The 19669-nt window shown below is 43.6% G+C and overlaps 1 protein-coding gene across 5 annotated transcripts in view; it reads left to right on the top strand.

Moving 5' to 3' along the window:
* The window catches only part of gramd4a (GRAM domain containing 4a), a 31597-nt gene extending 12815 nt beyond the window's left edge, over window positions 1–18782 (top strand). For 3 of the 5 annotated variants that reach the window (XM_037460403.2, XM_062560319.1, XM_037460408.2), the window contains 17 exons: window positions 10490–10610; window positions 11705–11766; window positions 12267–12405; window positions 12946–12971; window positions 13199–13290; window positions 13784–13875; window positions 14007–14055; window positions 14149–14220; window positions 14308–14351; window positions 14473–14582; window positions 15118–15272; window positions 15880–15897; window positions 16840–16984; window positions 17209–17302; window positions 17774–17864; window positions 17991–18059; window positions 18353–18782. In XM_037460403.2, coding sequence (XP_037316300.1) covers window positions 10490–10610; window positions 11705–11766; window positions 12267–12405; window positions 12946–12971; window positions 13199–13290; window positions 13784–13875; window positions 14007–14055; window positions 14149–14220; window positions 14308–14351; window positions 14473–14582; window positions 15118–15272; window positions 15880–15897; window positions 16840–16984; window positions 17209–17302; window positions 17774–17864; window positions 17991–18059; window positions 18353–18463 — 1490 coding nt within the window. In that variant the 3' untranslated portion in view covers window positions 18464–18782. The remainder of the gene's footprint in view (window positions 1–10489; window positions 10611–11704; window positions 11767–12266; window positions 12406–12945; window positions 12972–13198; window positions 13291–13783; window positions 13876–14006; window positions 14056–14148; window positions 14221–14307; window positions 14352–14472; window positions 14583–15117; window positions 15273–15879; window positions 15898–16839; window positions 16985–17208; window positions 17303–17773; window positions 17865–17990; window positions 18060–18352) is intronic. The other 2 variants (XM_037460405.2, XM_037460406.2) reach the window with 2 other exon arrangements.
* Window positions 18783–19669: the final 887 nt, after the last annotated feature.

Genomic DNA, 19669 nt, shown 5'->3' with positions numbered 1-19669 from the left:
TAGTGCTGCTACCGAGACCACTTCTTGTTTACAGTCTTTGGTGGAGACCAAAACATAGATGAGAGAAGAGTGATGATTGAACTTTATTAAGTGCCCATTACCAGGTACTTAATTATTTTCTTTTAACCTGTTCCCAGCTTTGCTTGTTGTACGGTTTGTTGTAAATATGGTTGCACCGGATTTTGCTTTCACAATGCAGGATCCCTCATTTGAGGTCAAACAATGATTGACCTCTAATGATCTCCTGCTGTTCCTGGGCCGTTTTGGGGTGAGGTCAAAATAGTAATGCTTTTCTGTATGCATCGCAGTTTTCTGTTGTGTAGGTTAGACGGCCCTAGGGGGAAGGGTTGTTTGCAGGCAGGAAGAGGAAGAGGCTGCCCAAAGTAATGTATGACGCTGCTGAGTCCACCCACTCAACTCGCACGCATTTACAAGCTTGTCAAACTTGGTATCCGATGAGAGGTACGGGTTGTCCTGTACCGCGCAGCACGTTGAAAGTCCTGTTGTATGCAATGCACTGTGAAGCCCCCTCCCCCTTGTTGCCTTTCGACTATGTGTGTCTATTAGAGTGAGAGTGAGAGTGTGTGAGAAAGAGAATACCTCGGGCTATGTCCTCTGTCATAATGCCTGAGCTAAAAGGGCTCGATTCATTGTCACACAGTCAGGATGCTAGCCAAATCCGTTCACTCTTCACTGACCTTTCCACCTTGCTGTTTTTCCTTTCCTCTTTTATTTCATCTCGGCATTAGTTTAAAAAAAAAAGAAAAAAAAAGCAAAGGCAACCAGAGAGCTCTTCTTTTGCCTTCCGTCCAACCCGCTGAGCTGCTCTTTCGGATTCTGCTTACCATTTCCCTACCGGTCTTTTATGGCACGTTGGATTTGCCATTCCCCACGTTTGTGTCTGTCAGACACACAGCAGCCCGATGTTATGAGATTCTTCCAGGCCCCGACAAACCCACAAGCTTGTACACAGACATTCAAGCAGGTAAAACAACTGTTACACTGTCAAAAGCTTAAAGGTTTCACCACAGATCTTGTAATCATAGCTCTAGCTAAGATGGCAGCCACTGCGAATTCAAAGTGGAGACCTCTTCATAGTCTTGTGGTGGTGTCGTGTTTTTTTGCCTCCGTAGCATTCTGCTACTTATGCCTTATCCTGTTGCTTTCTGGACGGTACATTAGCATAAACTGGACTCTTCCGCTCTCTATCATTGTGTATTCCATCTCTACTATTTTCCTCTGCCCTCTACTCTGCTTCCCCTTGCTTTGTGTATTCATAGGTCGCTAATCAATGTAACGTTGACTGTGTGTGATTTGAAAATGCCCCCCCCCCAGCCGTGGTGGCTGGTGGAAAATTTTCATGGTAGGTCCATCCAATCAATTTCAGCAATCATTCCAGAATGATTTTATGCGAAACCGTAAAAGTATCACAAAGGCAATACTAACTCGTAGTTCAATATTCAATTTAATGCAACAGATAAAGTAGTTGTAAATAATGATTTAACAATCTTATTTGTCACCCTTACTTTTCTGTCCCGAGTGGCAAACCTCTCAATGACCTTCTAATTGAAATCTGTAGAGTCCCTGACAAGAGAACGGCAAACGTGGGACAAAAATAATGTGGCCCCAGGCTGAGTCTATTTAAGGACGCTGATCGGCTCAATTGTATGTCACACATTTTTCTAATTTAATCAGCAATGGGCTAAAGCGCTCTTGGACCCGCAGTCTGCCTGCAGCCTTGAGTTTGACTATGACCGGCATGTCCTGTCTACACACGTGTGTGAGCTGCTTACATTTCATATTTCAAAACTTTTAATTTAATTGCTTTTCTTTTTGGGGAGGCTTAAGTAGTGGCTAAATTGTATGTCCTTAAAGATGGGGTGATGCCCCATTGGCCTGCCGCACAGTATAGCCTGCTATAGAAAGACTTTGGTCATGTTCTCAGTGGTGTGATCCAATGCTTGTGGACGTGCATGCTTGTATACAGTTTGTTGTTCGCTGAAGCTAAAGAGATTAGTGGGGGTGAAACAAAAGATTCCTTGTAGTAAAACAATACGGGTTTACGTGTTGTGTAATGGCTTTTCTGAGGCATGATATATGAAAACGTAACATGTTATCCAAAGACTAGCTAACAAATTGAAAGGATTTTGATATTTAAGTTTCTTTTTTGACTAATTATTGGAGGGCACTCTCGCCGGCAAGGCTAAAAAAGGTGTTTTTCAGTCGTTTGACGAATCCATGCCCCTTAATCCTAATCTTAAACCTTGTTAACCTTAAGGTTCTTTAACTGCTGTCGAATCTCCTCAACATTTATTAGAATGGCTGGGCTACAGTCCTCAGGACCACTCAGTGCAAGAGAGAAGATGCTCTCGTGAGATGCAGAGAAATCCAATTGTCAAACGGCAAAGAACTGATTTGCTTCATTTGTATCGATCCCATCACCAGACAAGTTGGAATTACCGGAGCCATAACCAGGAATAGATTTCATTCTGTTGGTTGAATTTCAAGCCTGTCCTACATGTACGCTTACCTGTTTGATTATCACACAATTCCTTTTTGGGTTGTTTTAATCCCATCTTTATTGCCACTAAAAAAGGCAGTTTTTTTTTTTAATTGCTTCATTAATCTCCTTTGTCACCTGAGGTTTTTTATTAGGGAAAGTTTGCATTTGTTTACAGGGAATCTGGACACAGTAATTCATATAACTGGGGAATTGGTCAGAGATACTGTCCAGATCCTTGTGATCACCGAGGAATACGTTGGTGATCAAAACGCCCTCTCAGCATTTCACATGCGTCCTTCGGCCACACACAAACAGTCTTGGATGTAATTGGCAGCTTCCCGATTATAGGACAACAACTTGGCAACAATAAAATCAAATTGTGGTCTGATTGTCGGAGGGGGAGCATATTTTGCAAAAGGGAAAGAGGATTATAATGGCGTGATGCGAAACGGAAACAAATGTGTTTCCGTTCCATTCAAGTATGTGTTTGTTTGCTTTTCTTTCTTCAACGGTCAGTCAGCATTTAAACCAAGAAATAATTTGGGCTTCTTGGATCTCTTTCATAGTCAGAGTGAACTGAGCGAAGGCGTATTCCCTCCCTCTCTTGCGCCGACGTGTTTCCCTCCCTCCTGCTTAAAATAAAACTGGGGCCCACGCTGTTTGCTAAAACAAACACACTGATTAAGTATATTGTCTCCTTTCCTCCTTTGTTTCCGTTCCAGATGGGGAAGGTGTGTGTGTGTGTGTGTGTCTTTTCCCCTTGCCATTTATTGTGATTTACCAGTGCTATTCTTGGGACACTTAATTGGTTAATTTGTAACCAATGTTTCCGATTGCAAGCCCATGCACGCACGCTGTAGAGGTCATGATGGCCTTCCGCTGTTTTCGGCTTATGTTCCTTCCGGTTTTAGCATAAAACTGCACTCGGTGTGAGTGTGTCTGTGTGTCTGAAATGACCAATGTGGGAATATAGCAAGGTGCATATTTTTGTGTCCTCTGAACACTGTTGCCTTGAATGACCACATTGTGATCTATGTTTATTATAGTAATAGATATAAAAACCGAGGGTTGCATCAACTGCAGACAAAGCTGAGCCCACCCTCCTCCCGGTGATAAAATGGCAGAGGCCAGTGCCACAGGAAATCACCCTGTGTAATTATATGGACAGTAAGCTTTTTATCGCTACTTCTGTCCTCTTGGTACTTTTCTCTTCATTCCTTTTGCCATTTTTGATATGCTACTGCTTTGAGAGAGCTAGAGGTTTCTCTCTCTCTCTCTGTGTGACGTGTGTGTGTGTGTGTCCCCTGTTTGAAGTTGCATTTTGAAGGTCACTGCGGGTGAATAGGCCATGCTGTGTGCACTATAATAACTGATCAATACAGTGCCCTAGCTGCTGTCCTACTTCTCCCTGGGCCCAAAGACACCACATAAAGGTGACACGGACACATGGCGTAACCATGATGCATTGCAAAGGCCAGGAACTGGGGTGACGGAAAGTGGCTAGAGAAACTCGTAGCATGTCATTTTTCCCTGTAGTTCTTTGAGAGACGTCTGGGGAAAGTAACGCACGCTGTAATGTTGAGGTTCATTCCTGAAATTTAATTGATGGGAGCATTGTGACTTTAGTACCAGGTAGTATACGACCAAAATTTGAAGTCATTGGTCTTGGGTTTTATATTCCTGGAGATGGTTTTTCAAGTGATTAGTGTTCTGCTGGCCTCGTTACTGATTGCTTGTACACTGATGGTGATTCATTCTCTTTCTGAGACCGCTGCACGACATGCTGCACAACATGCTGCACAACATGCTGCACGATAATGAAAAACTTGCTCAGTGCCTGCTAAGGAAGCAGTTTTTCCTCATATGGAGCTCTGTCCAACCGGAAATGAAGCCTCTTGAGGCACCAAAGCTGAGGTTTCTGTAAATGAGATGTTCGAGCTGAGGAAACGGCATGACGTTAAATGGGCTCGTAATTTGTGTAAACCCGGTGTCTACTTGAATCTGCGCAGATTCCTCACTTCTTCTCGCTGTACTCTGTGTCCTGGTTGATGCATTTTAATTTAGTCATACCCTCATGCGCTTAGGTGCGTCTGTACAACAGGTGGTCATGTGTAGAGATTTTATGCTCAGTATCTTGAGTTAAAGAATTTAATGTAATATCTTTTTAAGAAAAAGTCATTTGTTTTCTTGCAGTTTCCCTTAAGGACTTTGTTCCCAGTGCTTCCAGGCGCCTGCAGTCTTGACCAGATATCTATGATGTAACATAATCCATTATCGCATTACTGTTCTCCAAACAAGCACATGCTATCCTTCCTCATTGGATTACCCAACATTGTTTATCTGGATTATTTAGTAAATATGTGAGCAAGCGCTAAAAAACTTTTTTCACGCAGATAACTGTTTCCCGTTAAGACAGTATGTCACAAAAACTAATTTTTGTATCATAAACTTTTAGATACAGCCCTTATGATGACAAATTGTTGTAGAGGTAAAAAAAAGATAAAAAATGACCCCGACTTTTGGTCCCTAAACAGAAAGAACTCAATGCAGTAAAATCATGTATCTAGGGTTCCACGGTGTATCAATACTAATAGGTTACTGCGATACCTGTTAAGATTGATACCGTATTGTATATTTTTACTACAGATATTTCCTTAAAGTAGTGTGCGATCAGAGCGCTCTCCCTGCTCTGCGCTTTGTCATGGTGCCTGCATGCATTGACTGCAAGGAGGAGGGGCTGCCCAGTGCGTGATCGCATGGGAGACATGCGCCCAATTCCCATCTGCACCCTACGCGCTCCCATTAACTCTGAGGGTTTATTTCTGTCCCATTGTCAAACCCTCCGTGGCTCTCAGACATTTTGAGCCCTTTATCAACCGAGGAATCTGCCTTAGATGCTAAATTAGCCCACAGGAATTACCCTGAGCATCAAAAACGGAATAACCAGTGAACGCATGGAGACTTAAAAAGAGGTAAAGAAACGTGTGTTGAAGGAGGAAAAAAAAATTCCATCAGACAATATTTCAAAGTACCTCATTACATGAAAGGGCCTAAAAGAGCGAAGTATTAAACACCCTCAAGTTTGTGCTGTCCATTCATAGTTACATCATTCAAAGCCCTCACGCTCAAACTAAACAGGGTTTAGGGGGGGGTATTGGGCCATGGCCTCAGGTGCTCTTTCTGACCGTCCTCTGCTTGTTTGCTAATAATGAAGCCAGAAGTGAAATATGGAAGTACTTTGGCTACATCACATAGCCATGTATACTCAACGCTACTTTACATCAATGTCTTGCTGTAGGCTAATACCAATATGCCATTTGTTCAAGTATTCAAAAGCCGGGCAGGTAAAAAAGGAGCCATCGAGATGTTTTATTTATTACCATTATAGATAAATACACTAGTATTTGGGGAATTTTATCAAATTCTGGAATTGGGATATTCATGGCACATATTGTATCAAAGTCATACTTTTTGGTATAATGACAACCCTACATGTAGCCAATTATATGCCAATTATATGTTGGCCGAACTAGCCTGTGTCCTTTAACTCATCTCTCCTCCCTTGGTGTATTTGAATATTGTGTTAACATCTGCCGATTGGCTCACGGCTCCGAACCGTCCTTTCTGCACAAATCGACTAATGTTGTGGCACACTGTAGAGAATGGGAACAATGAGAGGCCAATGCAGCTGATTCTTTCATTAAACCCCCCCCCCTTCTACTCGCCCCGTGCCCCCACCTTCGCTTTAATGAAAGGAGCCATTGTCTCTGGCCTGGATTGAGCAACTCACACAGTACTTTTCCTTTTGAGGTCTTAAAAACTTTTGCCTGCTTGGATATAAAGCGATTCGCTCCACTTGCGTACTTACAGTACTCGTGCGCACGCACACACACCAACGCTCTTGCAGACAAATATAAACACCAACAAATCAAAATGCCACCATCACGTTTGTGCATACGTACACAACCACTCCCATCTATCTGGGTGGACACTTGACCATCTCTTGTGTGTGTGTGTGTAAGGCAGCCCTGGTGGGTCCAGGAATCTCGGATTCCAGGCCCTCTTAGTCTGCTGGCCACCCAGCAAAGCCCCACCTCTCTCCACCTCAGCTGCCCCACTTCTCCCTTTACCTGTTGCCTTATACACTCAGACCAGCTCCGATCACTGACCAGCACTCTCCGAATAGTCTCCTGTGTGGCTGCTGACCGATGAGGACTGTGTCCTTGACCTCTGCTGTGTGAACATGGAGCATACACCCAAAGTTGTCTGGTTTGGTGGGTCTTAACGAGGTTTGAGATCATCAAATGGTAGACTCTACTTAACAACAAGGAGACCCTTTTCTGCCATGGCTGGATTTCAAGAAGTAGCCAAGGCGGCCACTCTGCCGTCGCGGTCCTCCGCGAGCGTACCGGGGACCGACCGGCTGCAGAGACTGAGGATGGAGGACTTCACCTTTGACAGCTTTGAGCTCCTTTACAGCGGAGCTGTCGATAAGATGAAACGCAACAAAAGTAACCTCAACCTCAGTAAGTCTGTCAGCTTCCAAATCTGGGATTTCAACTATATTGCACTGGAAAACTTGGATGTTTAAAAACCTCTGTACATTAGCCAGCCTTGTTTGGTACCCATGCTGTACTGCATATTAGAGTATAAAGAGGTGGTATGGGAGACTTTCCCACAGAAAGAGCGGATATTTGAGTCAATGTAAACTTCACAATGTACTTTGTCTCAATTTGCTACGTCTCCTCTATCCTTCGAGATTAATATTTGTCAACGGAAATATGATCAACTTCCAACAAAGTCCAACTCTGCTCAAGAAACTTGGTAAGAAACTCCTACCAGTGAAAAATGAGTGACTAAATACTTAGTGATATAGAACATGGTTGTAAACATGTAATGCTCAACAACTTTCACATTAAAGTGGGGACTGTCATGACACCTGGCCGTGTTTGTTGCTGCGCGCTCGTGACAGTGCACAAAGGCGCCACCACATTTCCGCAATCTTTCATTTAACCTCTGCTTCCATTAAAGGACAGAATCTAATCGAGGAGTCATACATTTTGCACGAAATGTTTCCCGAACATCTCACTAAAACCATCCACAGTGTAATCTCGTTTTTAGTAAGATGACTACGTAAAGTGATTCCAGTAGGTCTAGATTTGACAAACTTGACTACAATGTTATTACAACTGAAAGCTCAGCTATTTTGCCTTGAATACATACTCCAATCACTGGATAATGTGTGGCTTTTATAGGCTTTTCTTTGAGGCATTTTCAGATCTGATATTGCAGTCTCCTGGAAAGCCTGCATGGGAGAGAAGATTGTTAATGGTGTCATCTTCTGGCAGGGCATTCAGTGCGGCTGCTAAATGGCCTAGTTACTAGCCACCATAATGGCCTGTGATACGGTAACCCCAGCTGAATATTTATATATAGATGTTGGAAATCTGATTTTAGAAGCAGAGCAGGCATGTTGACAGTATTATTAATGTCATCTTATAGAAACACTGCAAAAGGGAAAGAATTGTACTGTCAGTGTCTGACACGAAAAGCGCATTGTGTCGCGCTGAACGGAGTCGCACATCCAACACTTGTATGGACTCTTGGAATGAGGCGTGTGTCAGGTGTTAGGAAGGAATTGGTCAGTTCTGGGGGGGGGGAAGGAAACTATGGAGGATCAAGGGTGGGGAGCGGATGAAGGAGTTGTGTAGTTATTTATTATTTCTATGCATACACATTGCACAAGGTGAATGGAAGGAGTGAAGGGCTGGGGGAGCAGCACTGTGTATCCATGTTGTAGGTAAAAATGCAGTCATTGTAAACCACGGAATGGTACGGCAATTGAAAAATATCTGTGGAAACCACATTTACACATATACATTAGGTTGTGAAATGGTTTACTGACTGCATTTTGTTGTTAAATAACAAGCAATTATTAAAATAGTCTGATGCTTCAATATGTGTGTCTGTCAACCGGAGACTGAAGTAACCGAACCCACCAAGCAATATTTGTTTGGTTAACAATGGATGAAATGATGACCTTCTATGTTGCTTGTAATGATGGACCCTGAGGAAATTACGCCCTGGCTCTGCAGTTAGCTTCAGCCTCACAAGATTTATTGCGTCTTTAAGGCTTTTGTTTGGGTTTAATGGCCCACTCTTCACGGCTTCTGCTCGGCCTTGCCACTTTCATCAGCCTTGTTTTTTTGTTTTTTTTCAGCTGTCCTATACCCACTCTACACATAATCTACTTAGAAAGTAAGCAGCCAGCTGCTGAGTATGGTGGCACGTTTAACCTGCTAAAGAGTTCCCTCATGGGGCGGGGGGTGACACAACTAAAAGATGTGAAATGCATACCTCAGATGACCAGAAATGTATGTTGCCCTTGGCCTGACGGATGTCTAAGAGGCCAGTTGGTTACAAATAGTTAGTAAGGCGATAAGTAATTTTTGCAGTGTATACTGCTGCAATAATTTGTATCTCCAAGAATATTTCTGCGAATATTCGAAATATTTCGAAACAGGAGGAAATGTGTTTTTTTTTTCTTTTTTTTTTTCCAAAATCTTTTTGTTCATTGCAGACCACTGACATAGTCCTGCCTACATTACCCAGGGTGCACCGCTGCGACTGAGTCATTTGTCTAAGAGGTTTAGGGTCAACCGGAAAGAACCTGGCATGGGGCAACATAGCTATGGCTAAGCTGCTTAGCAACCTTTGGCCCGGCCTCCTGCGTACTCTTACTCACCAGCTCTGTGTCTTGTTTACTCACAAATACTCTACCATAAACACACTCTTATGGTCCCACACAGCGAGACGTACGGAAAGCCCAGTGTAAGCTTTCTTAGTGAGTGCACATGGTGTTGCCATGCCACCTCCCGCATTACTTGCAGAAGGTTCTGGCAATGGGAGTTTCGTCAGTGATAACAGGATGAGTGAGTTATAACATCAGGTGATGAGAAAGTGAAGTTGCCTTCTTGAAATATGAACCCACTACCGTCTGTGTGATGAAATGATCTCTGCAGTAACACTTTGCAGAGGGACTTAACCCTGCTTCTATCCCCTCGAAGAACGAAGCTACTGCTGGTTCACCTGGTTTCTTGTGTTTCAGCTATTGATCGAAGCCTTCTGCAGCATTCTTCTTTTAAGCAATGCCATATGATGTCACTTGGGGTCACTTCCTATAAATCCTGACCATGATGGTGTTTCCATTAGACTCAAGAGCCCGGCTTTAAAAAATATAATGAATGATGGCTTCTTTCCAATTTGTTGAGCCAGTTCTAGGACTCTGATATAGCTGGCTGTATGGAGCAACAGTTGTTGTTGTTGTTATTTACACCTGCCCTGAGGAGTTAGAATGACGGCTCTGTTGAATCAAAACGTTCTGTTTGTAATGAAATCTTAAAATTGGTTGTGTTTTTCATTAAACTGTACGTGTCCTCTCATTTTGTGTGTTTTGTTAAGGATTTAACTTTGGCTACATGGATGCACACAAGTATTCATTCATTTCTACCTGTGCATGTGCACACTTAATAAATAAAAAATACCGCTTCATTCTCCTCCAATATTCATGTGTCCCTTTAGTCGGGTACAATAGACTGAGAGGAAACACCGCTGATGTTGCACCGCAGGGTCAGAACGCCCTGAAACCTGAAACCACTCAATGCTGGGAGCTGATAGACACGGAGGAAGAGTGGGGTGAAGGAGATGATGGAGGCATTTTGGATATCTCTCCATTTATTATCCAGTTTGTAGTTGTATTCTATTGTTTTAATAGATTAGATTATCAGTGGATAGTGGGTCTGACATGCTCCCTGACATGTTTCACATAATGTTTGAATGATTACCCACTTTCATACTTGTCACATGGCTTTTTGTAGTGACGCTGAATATGCGCGTGGGACTTCAGGTAGAATTAATTCTGTATGAAACATGTTTTGAAACATGGGTTGTACTTATCTCCTGTGCTTTTGTGCTGTGTTTTTCTAGAGGAGGAGCTGAGGAAGCTGCGGGAAGAGACCAATGTGGACTCTCTGCGGCAGGAGCTGGACAGAGAGCGAAGCAAGAGGATGGACTTGGAGCAGAAAATGAACGACGTGCTCAAAACCAGGTACGCCCGAAAAAGTCCAGTGCGTGGCGAGGTCGTCAGGAGATGAGGTGTGTGAACGAGAGAACGACAGGAAATGGTGACACCGCACAGCAGAGTTTTCCGTAGGTCAAGTTGTAAGCTGTGTATATCGGTCCCAGTGCAGCCCAAGGGCGTTGATTATAAATAGAGGCCTCAGCAGCTTTAGGTGGGGAATTCCATAAGGTGTGTGTGTGTGTGTGTGTGTGTGTGTGTGTGTGTGTGTGTGTGTGTGTGTGTGTGTGTGTGTGTGTGTGTGTGTGTGTGTGTGTGTGTGTGTGTGTGTGTGTGAGAGAGAGACGGAACCAGACGGGCGTCACGCGCCTCTCTGCGTCGCCAAGTGGTGTCAGGGAAACGCCAGCGCCTATTGGCACATGAGTAAACCCCACACCCAAAGGGGGGTGGTGGTGTGTGTGTCTCGAGTGTTGCATCTGATGATGCTTCTGTGCCTGCCAATAGGAAATTCCACTGCGGCTCTCTGTGATTATCAGCAAAGAATGAGGTAAACCAATGCAGCATTACTTGGAAGTTTTTCCCCAGTTGATCCTCTATCGGTTTCTTACAGCAGAGTGAAGGAGGTGCTCTGTTTTTGTGGTCCAAGGGTTAGATTCTAGAAATAGTTCATCGTGAAGGACATGTTCAGTGAGTTGAAATTGATTGTGATATCAGGCAAGCAAGTGAACTGTTCACGCAAAATATTTATTTGTGTCTAAAGACCAGCATTATTTGTATAGACTTTATGTGAAGATAATGTTATATCCCTGACATTTGTCAGAAAATGATTAAGAAATGAAAAAGTACATCTATTATGAAACTATAACTAATTATTTCTCGATGTCCCAATTCCTAAGGACAAAAAATTGCCTTGTTTTCTATTCAACACTGTATTAATTTAAAGGAATAAAGCCGTCTTCAGTCTCTACCCCCCTAACTCCTCCCACGGCGGATTCGTTAAATGCATCAACACGCCACATGCTAAACCATGAGCAACCTGAAACAGGCCTGCAGAGGGACTGCAGTTATGAAAAAAAGACCAAGAATGAACTATTTCCTGTTCTCTCTCTATCCCCCCCACCCAGGCTGGAGGACTCTCCGCCTCTGCCTCCCCGGAAACAGCAGTCCCCGTCAAACAATGGGACAGGTAAGCTCCTGGAGGGGGAGAGGGAGAAATAGAGATGGGGAGACACCAGGAAATGTTTGGGAAAGAAGATGTTGACGTCTTTCATGCGCGTAGGAGGAAATCCAGAGCACTGCTTGTGCAGCCGCGTACAGGGGAGGTGGGCGATGCAGGATGTGCGTGCGTGCGTGCGTGCGTGCGTGCGTGTGTGTATGTGTGTGTGCGCGCCCTGCAACAAAGACACTGCAACAGAAACTGAGGAGGAGTGGCTAATTTGGGAAAATGGGTTATGATTGTAGATCACTTCATCTAGGGCAGACTAGTGAGGTGTGAGAAAAAAGGTTTCCTTTTCCCATCCTTTTTCAAAAGGTGCAAATTTATTCTCCCCTACAGCAGCTGCTTATCACAGCAGTGGTCAATTATTGTACAGTCTCACCAGAGAAGGGATATGTGTACCCGTGATGCTGCGACACAGGTTCCAGGATTTTGTTGCAATTTGGTGAACTTTGCTGTGCCCTTTCCAGCAGACAAACAGCAGAAGGAGGTCTGGAGCTCACGCCTGCAGAAATGGGTGTACGAGCGCTTTGGGGTTTACATCGAGGACTTCCGCTTCCAGCCAGAGGAAAGCACCGTGGAGGCCGAGGAACCACTCAGTGCTAAAAGGTAGATAACAGCTGCTTTTATATATTTATATAGGCAGTCTGTCCCCAGGTATTTATTCTGCACGTGTTGGCGTGGCAGCTCGGGAGAATATGTGCAGCCCAACAGTGGTTGACTTGCATTGCGTCACATTTCAGCATTTTGTATTGCTGTTTTGTTTTTTTTAATCTCGGATATGCACTTTAGATAATAATCAAAATGACATACTGGTACTTTTTTATATTTGCTAAGAATACACTGCAGCTGACTCACTGCTCTTTGAACTGTTCACTTTCAGTATGTTGGTTTCTACATGAGATATTTTTAAATCAGGCTTTAGAGGAGGAAGCAAGATGGAAGCACTTTTCAAATTGATTTTCCTCCACTCTCTGCCTCTCCTCCTTGAAAAAGGCAAGTGAGTCATGCCAGCCCGATGAAGGCCAAAGCATCATTCTCTTGTGTCCTTAAGCAAATTAAAGTTTTTTTTTTTCTTTTTCTTTCGTCTGCACGCATGTGTTCAGGGCTTCTGTGTTCTGACCTCCAGTGTTTCTGTTTTCTTTCCAGGTTAACAGAAAATATGAGGCGACTCAGTAAGTACTCAAGAAACACTCAATCAAATACAAAACTAGGATTGAAGCGCAGTAACAATATGACATTTGTGTCTGTAAAACATTTTATTTTTGCAGCAGTTGTTAGTCTTTTAAATTGTTGAGTTCAAGCTACTGAATATATTTGTCATGCTTTTTACTTGCGATTAGTATCAATAGGCGCGTTGTATTTGTCCTGAGTCACACTGCCAACATTTATTTTTTTATAGAGCGAGGCGCCAGACCTGTCACCAACTTCTTAAGGAACCTCTCCGCCTTATCCAATTGGCACTCCGTCTACACCTCAGCTATTGCCTTCATTGTGAGTGTGCTGTGCACCTTTGCTTTTCATTACTGCTGACCCCTTACTCTACTATGTGGACTAATGTACTGTGTTGAGGGCTCCAAGCTTTAAAACACTAAAAGATTTAGATATATAAATTGAACCCATTTGGGTGATAGTGAATTGAAATGAATGGTTAAGTAATTGCTCCATCGTGGTCCTGCCAAGGAACGGCCAGGTCTAATCAGATCTTCAGTAGTGTCCACAGTCGGTGATGAAGACCAATGACATGTAATGTAATCCGTGCCGCGGCTATCTCGGTACCTAGGTGATCCCGCTGTAGTGTTGACGGGTGGCTTTTAACAGTGCTTCCTCCAGCATTATAATGCCCGAAAGAAATGCTCCAAGGCTGTGACTTAGATCACCTGTAAAGAGAGTCTTTGTTTTTCTTGTCATCAATTTGTCTTTCTCTTGTGCATTAAGCCACAAGCGATAATTGTTGGAGGTCATATTCTGACCTTCTCTCCTGCAGATCTACATGAATGCTGCTTGGCATGGCTGGGCCATTCCCATGTTACTCTTCCTGGCTATCCTGCGCTTGTCCTTAAATTACCTCATCGCCAGGTAAAACCATTTTCTCTCTAGCGGGAAAGGCAGACGCTAGAGAAGCAGCCGGTATTTTACTACATGTTCACTATGTTACTGCTGTCATGGCGAGTTTCCCATTATTCCCGTCTTATTCCATTGTCATGCAGAGGTTGGAGGATCCAGTGGAGCATTGTGCCTGAGGTCTCTGAACCCACGGTAAACCCACTTCTCACCTGTTCAGCTGCTTTCTGTCTCAGGGGGAGAAGATAAATGTTACATCATACTAAATGTTGTCTTTGTTCTATGCAGGAGCCCCCAAAGGAAGACCTGACTGTATCTGAGAAGTTCCAGCTTGTACTTGACGTTGCACAGAAAGCACAGGTACAACACAACTCTTGTCTCTTCTCAAATCAACATACACCATCAGTGAACAGTCCGGCTAATTCAGTGCTGAAACTCTCCTTACAGAACCTTTTTGGAAAAATGGCAGATGTTTTGGAGAAGATAAAGAAGTAAGTTGGAAAAGATTGTGTATTTTCCTAAGCGCACAGGTGCAGTTGGATAGTGCGCGTTATTCTTGTACTAAAAACCTTTCTCGATGCCTCCACCTCCTTGTGTCCATTTACCTGTCAGCTTGTTCATGTGGGTGCAGCCGGAGAGCACCCGGAAACTTTACATCTGCCTGTGGATGGCTTTTATCACCTCCTGCGTCCTGCCATACAAGCTAATGGGCTTCATGATGGGTGAGAGACCGACAAAGCTTCTCAATCCCTCTCACCTACTGCACCTACTCTTGAAGCAATAAAAAATACTTGGAGTACAATCGAGTGCACAGAAACGAATGCATTATTGCAGCTCTTATGTAACAGTTTCCGCTCTCGCTGTGAGGAGCAGCTGCAGGCTATTTGTCGTTATGTCTGACGATATTAGTTAGTTATTTCCCGTAAACAAAGTGTTTCCGAAGTTCTTTGGGCTCATATGTCATTAGAAGAGGCTTAGAGTAGAAATAATTGTTAAAACAATGGCCGGACAAGTCATTTATTAACACAGCAACTAAATAAATTGCAAACTATTTAGTTAGACTGACATTTAATCAAATGTCTGATGAGGATAAAATCTTCTCAAATAGTTCTCAACTCTGTACCTCCTAGTGCTAATATAAAGGCTTTATAAAAGGTTATTTGGGAACCAGGAAGGTGTCAACATTTCTCACAACGTTTTCTTTGTTTCTTTTGTTTTCCCAACCACTTTTTCCTCAATGTGCTCTCTTCTTTCCAGGCCTGTATGCCGGCATCAAGTTCTTCATCATAGATTTCCTGTTCAAGAGCTGTCCGAAGCTGCGGGACAAGTACGACACACCCTTCATCGTGTGGAACAGCCTTCCTACCGATCCTCAGCTCAAGGAGAGGACCAACGCCACTGTGTCTCGGCGGGTAAATGCAAACCCACATCTGTATTAGCGCTGTGACCCCCCCCCCCCCCCCCCCCTCACCCCTCTCCCTTTATGGTCTTTTATGGAGTGCTCTTGTTTCCAAAAGTTAGTTTCTGAGATTCAGACCATCCAACTAAGCTCTGTGTGAATGCTGTTTCAAGACTAAATCCGATCAGAATGTAACAACCGTGTTTATTGCTATGTAAGTAGCCAACAAGCTAATGTATCAAGGAATCTAATTGCTGCATTTTAAAGTTGCCAAAGAATTAGTCCATTCTGAGTCAACACAAATTTGGGTGTTCTGCAATTAGCATGTCAATTCTACAATGACTTCATGCCTAAACATGAGCTAAATTGGTTAGAGTCCTTGAACTGTAGGTAAGCTTTAATTTTCACGAGAGCAAGAATCAACATACTGAAGTGTCAATCTGCCCACCACCACCTTTGACCCTGTGGTGGTCAACGCGCCGTCCTGTCAATAATACGTCTCCACCCAGCCGCTGGCCCTGTATGCGTCTCTCTAACACGTAGGACTGAGTGTGTGAGAGTGTGTTGGTGCCTTCTGCTGTGGCATCAGTCACAGGTGTGCTCTGTCGTTTCTCTCTCAGCTGTCTGGCACTGAGAAGGTAGGGATACTGGTGTGTCTCCCTTTTTGGTTCCTTCGCTGCGCACGGGTGTGACGCAAGCTCACCTAAAAGCGTGTCTGTCTGTTTGTGTGTGTGTGGTGTGTGTGTGTGTGTGTGTGTGGCCACGACGTGTGACACATACAGTGTTTGTGGACGGAATGGATCAAAAAGTCACAATAACTTAGTCTGTTTTTTTCTTTTTTAATCATCTAGTATGTAATATTAAATTGAATTATGTTATCCATTATCAAGTTATTAACTAACAATAATGTCAAATTAACATTTTTGATCCATTGACATAGATGCTCTGTGAAGAGTAGCAGTGTGTTCACTGAGTAGTTCAAATGCACATAGAGTAGCCCCTTGACCACTGTAATGTCATATTAGCTCAGTAAATCCTTTCTCCATTACACATGGTGATGAAAACCCTGAAATGCATTGTTTTCTTGTTTTGGTCAGTTGATGAACACTTTTACTGTAACTGAAACCCTCTCAGAGAGGGCACTGAGTGGTTAAAATGCTCCCCCTGGTCTAAACATTTACATACTTAGTCTAATCCCATTTATTTTCACAAACTAACAATTTCTTGGCATATAAACTGTTTCTATGTACGCTGAGTGAATGGTGGCCTCACTCTCTGCTTTGCACGCCACACCTGAGCCTGCTGCAAAGAAGTGCACATGCATAGAAGCACATAATGCTATTTTGAAAGTTAAGCTGTGAATGCAGCTCCCATAGCTCTTGGAACATGTGTTGTGTGGAGAGAGTCGATTTTAAATATTTATCCCTGTCCCTCATTATCCCCCTTCCCATTCGTCTTCCTCCCACCTGCCCTTTTTTTTGTCTCCTTCGTGCTGTTTCTCTTGTTGCTTCTGTTGTCCTGCCATCCTGTCTGTTTTTATTTTTTCCTTTTGCTCCTCCTCTTCCTCCGCCTCTCTCCAGGTTCAGCCGGTGGTTTCTAGGAGCAACCTCGCCACCATCCCCTGCGGGGTGAGCAGGGAGGAGGAGACGGGACGCTCCCACAGTACCAAGAAGGGCGCTTTTCATGAGATCTTCAACCTGCTGGAGTCAGAGCGCCCTCTGGCGGGTGAGGGAATTTACTGCAGCATAAAATAAACCCATCATGCACCTGTGTAGCAAAGATTCACAATTCTGCACTTTGCGTGATTGAGTCTCATTGTCAATATATAGCAATTTAATGAGTGTTTTCTGACAGTGGTTTAAAACCAGGCTGGGCACATGGTTAGTTCTCAGCACGATGGTGATTGCAAACAGCTTTCTCACGGTTCTCTGCCCTCTGTGTGTTTTCAGTGTGCGAGAACGGCTGGAGGTGTTGCCTCATAAACAGAGACAGGAAGATGCCCACAGACTATATCAGGAACGGTGTCCTCTACGTCACAGAGAAGTAAGTGTGCAAATCTCCCAAGAACTCTTATCTTAACTGCAAATGTGCATGAGGGACACAGCTAGTTCAAAATCAGGCAGAGAAAATGACACCGACTAACCAGTTCTGAATAGTAAATGTGAGGCTTAGTGTGTGGTGATGTAGCTTACAATATTACACAGTTAAGACTGTGACATCATCATGACATCAAATAAGTGTTTGAAAATAATGATTTTAAGTAAATCCCACATTTTTACACAACCCTTATGAAACAGACTAGCCTTTTATTGTTTATTTCTGTGTATTTCTTTTGATTATTTGACTTCCTTTTAGTGGTGTAGACTTTTGTGATTAACTAATATCCTGTTTTTCTATTTTAACTTTTGTATTTGGTAAAGCAAAGTTGACTGATGTAAAATTGTTACTGGTAATAATTGTAGTTCGTGCAGTTTTTGTTGTCCTCTTTAAGCGGTTGCTTTCTCTCTCCATCAGTTACTTGTGCTTTGAGAGCTCCAGCTCCAGATCAAGCTCCTCAAAGAAGAATAAAGTAATCAAGCTGGTGGACATCACTGATATACAAAAGGTAAACACTGCAAAGAGTGCACAGGGAACCCCATCATCCATGATGTAGGAATTGTACTTATTGTTTTTCCTCTAAATGGGCAGGTGCTATTAAAAATTATAATAAATCTTTGCTTTCCCTCTCTAGTACAAGGTGCTGTCGGTTCTACCCGGAAGTGGAATGGGCATCTCTATAGCTACTCCATCCACTCAGAAGGTACTGTAAACTCAAGTTGGCCATGCTCATGTTGCGTATCAGCAGGAACAAATAGAACACTTGATTTGTTTTTCAGGACTACCATCCTTTGTCCATATAATATTATTTAAATCTGTTTTTCCTCCTTTTTGTATCTGGTTGAACAAAAACTGTTGTAAACCGTAGGACTCCCTTTTTGTCATAACTGCTTCATCTGTATTCTTCACTTTTGAAGCCGTTTTGCCTTGTAATTGAACTTTGTTGCAAAATGTAAGCTGCAGATATTAATTACTGAGCATTTCTGGTCCCTCCAGCCGCTGGTGTTTGGTGCCATGATCCATAGAGATGAAGCTTTTGAGGCCATCTTCACCCAGTATATGAAGATCATGACCACCACCAAACCGCCAGCCAACGCGGAGCTCTAGGCGGCCTTTATCCCGGCAACAGACCCCCCCCCCCCCCCCCCCCCCGGCCCTCTCCCACATCCCTTCCGTGGGGCAAAGAACCTCTTAAAACTGGAAGATACCCACCACACTCCTATGATCTGCGAGAGCCTCATCCTGTGATGGGCAACGACTTCGTCAAGGGGGGGGGGGTCCAACCCTCGTCAAGGGGACATCCTGGCGTGTTGGCTACATGTAGGATTTAGTCACATCACACACTTTTTTTGTGGGTGTTGGATTATTCCCGAAATCCGGTAACTGTTCACGAGGAGGAGAGGGCTGGCGGCGGCGGGGGGGGGGGGCAGGGGGGCAGGTTCTCCTCTCCCACCTAACTGACCAGCTCACTTGTTTCTGTGTTTGTGTGTGTGTGTGGGGGGGGGGGTGGTCTTAATGATGCTTCGAGTGGCTCTGTTTATTCCTGTCGATTAGTTGATGAAGGGGCTTCTACTGTGGTAAGATGAGGTCAAGCAGTGCTCAACTTGGCCGTGAATCAATATTATAAATCAAGTAGAAGATAAACAAGAGGTTCTTTTAACTGCCAGACATCTCTAGGAACAAATGTGATTTCTCAATATATAAATCAACAAAAACATTTAGACATTCAACTAGTTAATTGACAGCTGGCGGCTTAGCTCGACAACATTGTGTGTGTTTTTTTATAAATACCTGTGTATTAGCTGTGAAAACGTCAGATCTCCATTTGACGGACACAAAGCCTTTCTTGGTTTACATTGCTGCTGTGGGATTGTTTTCCCTTCTTCTTGCTCGACACCTTTCAGCAACAACAGTTTGGTTTAGTCCCCTTTGTCGACCCAACAGAAAAATACAGCATCCGCTTCACTGTTTGTAATTGTACGTAAAGGAAACGGGAAGTGATTTTTTTTTTTTTTATATTGTTCAAAAATGCCTTTTTAATTTTTGGGGGTGTTAGAAAACCCTTCTCTTTTTAACAAACAGCCTTCGGGACGAGTAACTGGTGGTCCCCGAGCTGCTGACGAGAGCACAACCACAGTTAGCCGCGTCAAACTCTTGAGTGGCGCCTGGAGCTGCGACTCCTCGTGGTCACGCTTCCTTTCCAAGGCACAATCTGTACACACACAGAGGCATCTGCTTCTTACTCCTCCATCAAGGTATTTCTGCCTGCACTTTAGTGTAACGTTAAGAGCAATTCCCACCATTTAATAATAG

Source organism: Pungitius pungitius, chromosome 2, assembly GCF_949316345.1.
Source record: "Pungitius pungitius chromosome 2, fPunPun2.1, whole genome shotgun sequence".
NCBI classification, from domain to species: Eukaryota; Metazoa; Chordata; class Actinopteri; order Perciformes; family Gasterosteidae; genus Pungitius; species Pungitius pungitius.
The sequence above is the reverse complement of the archived record's forward strand: the minus strand, read 5'-3'. Positions and strand labels throughout refer to the sequence as shown.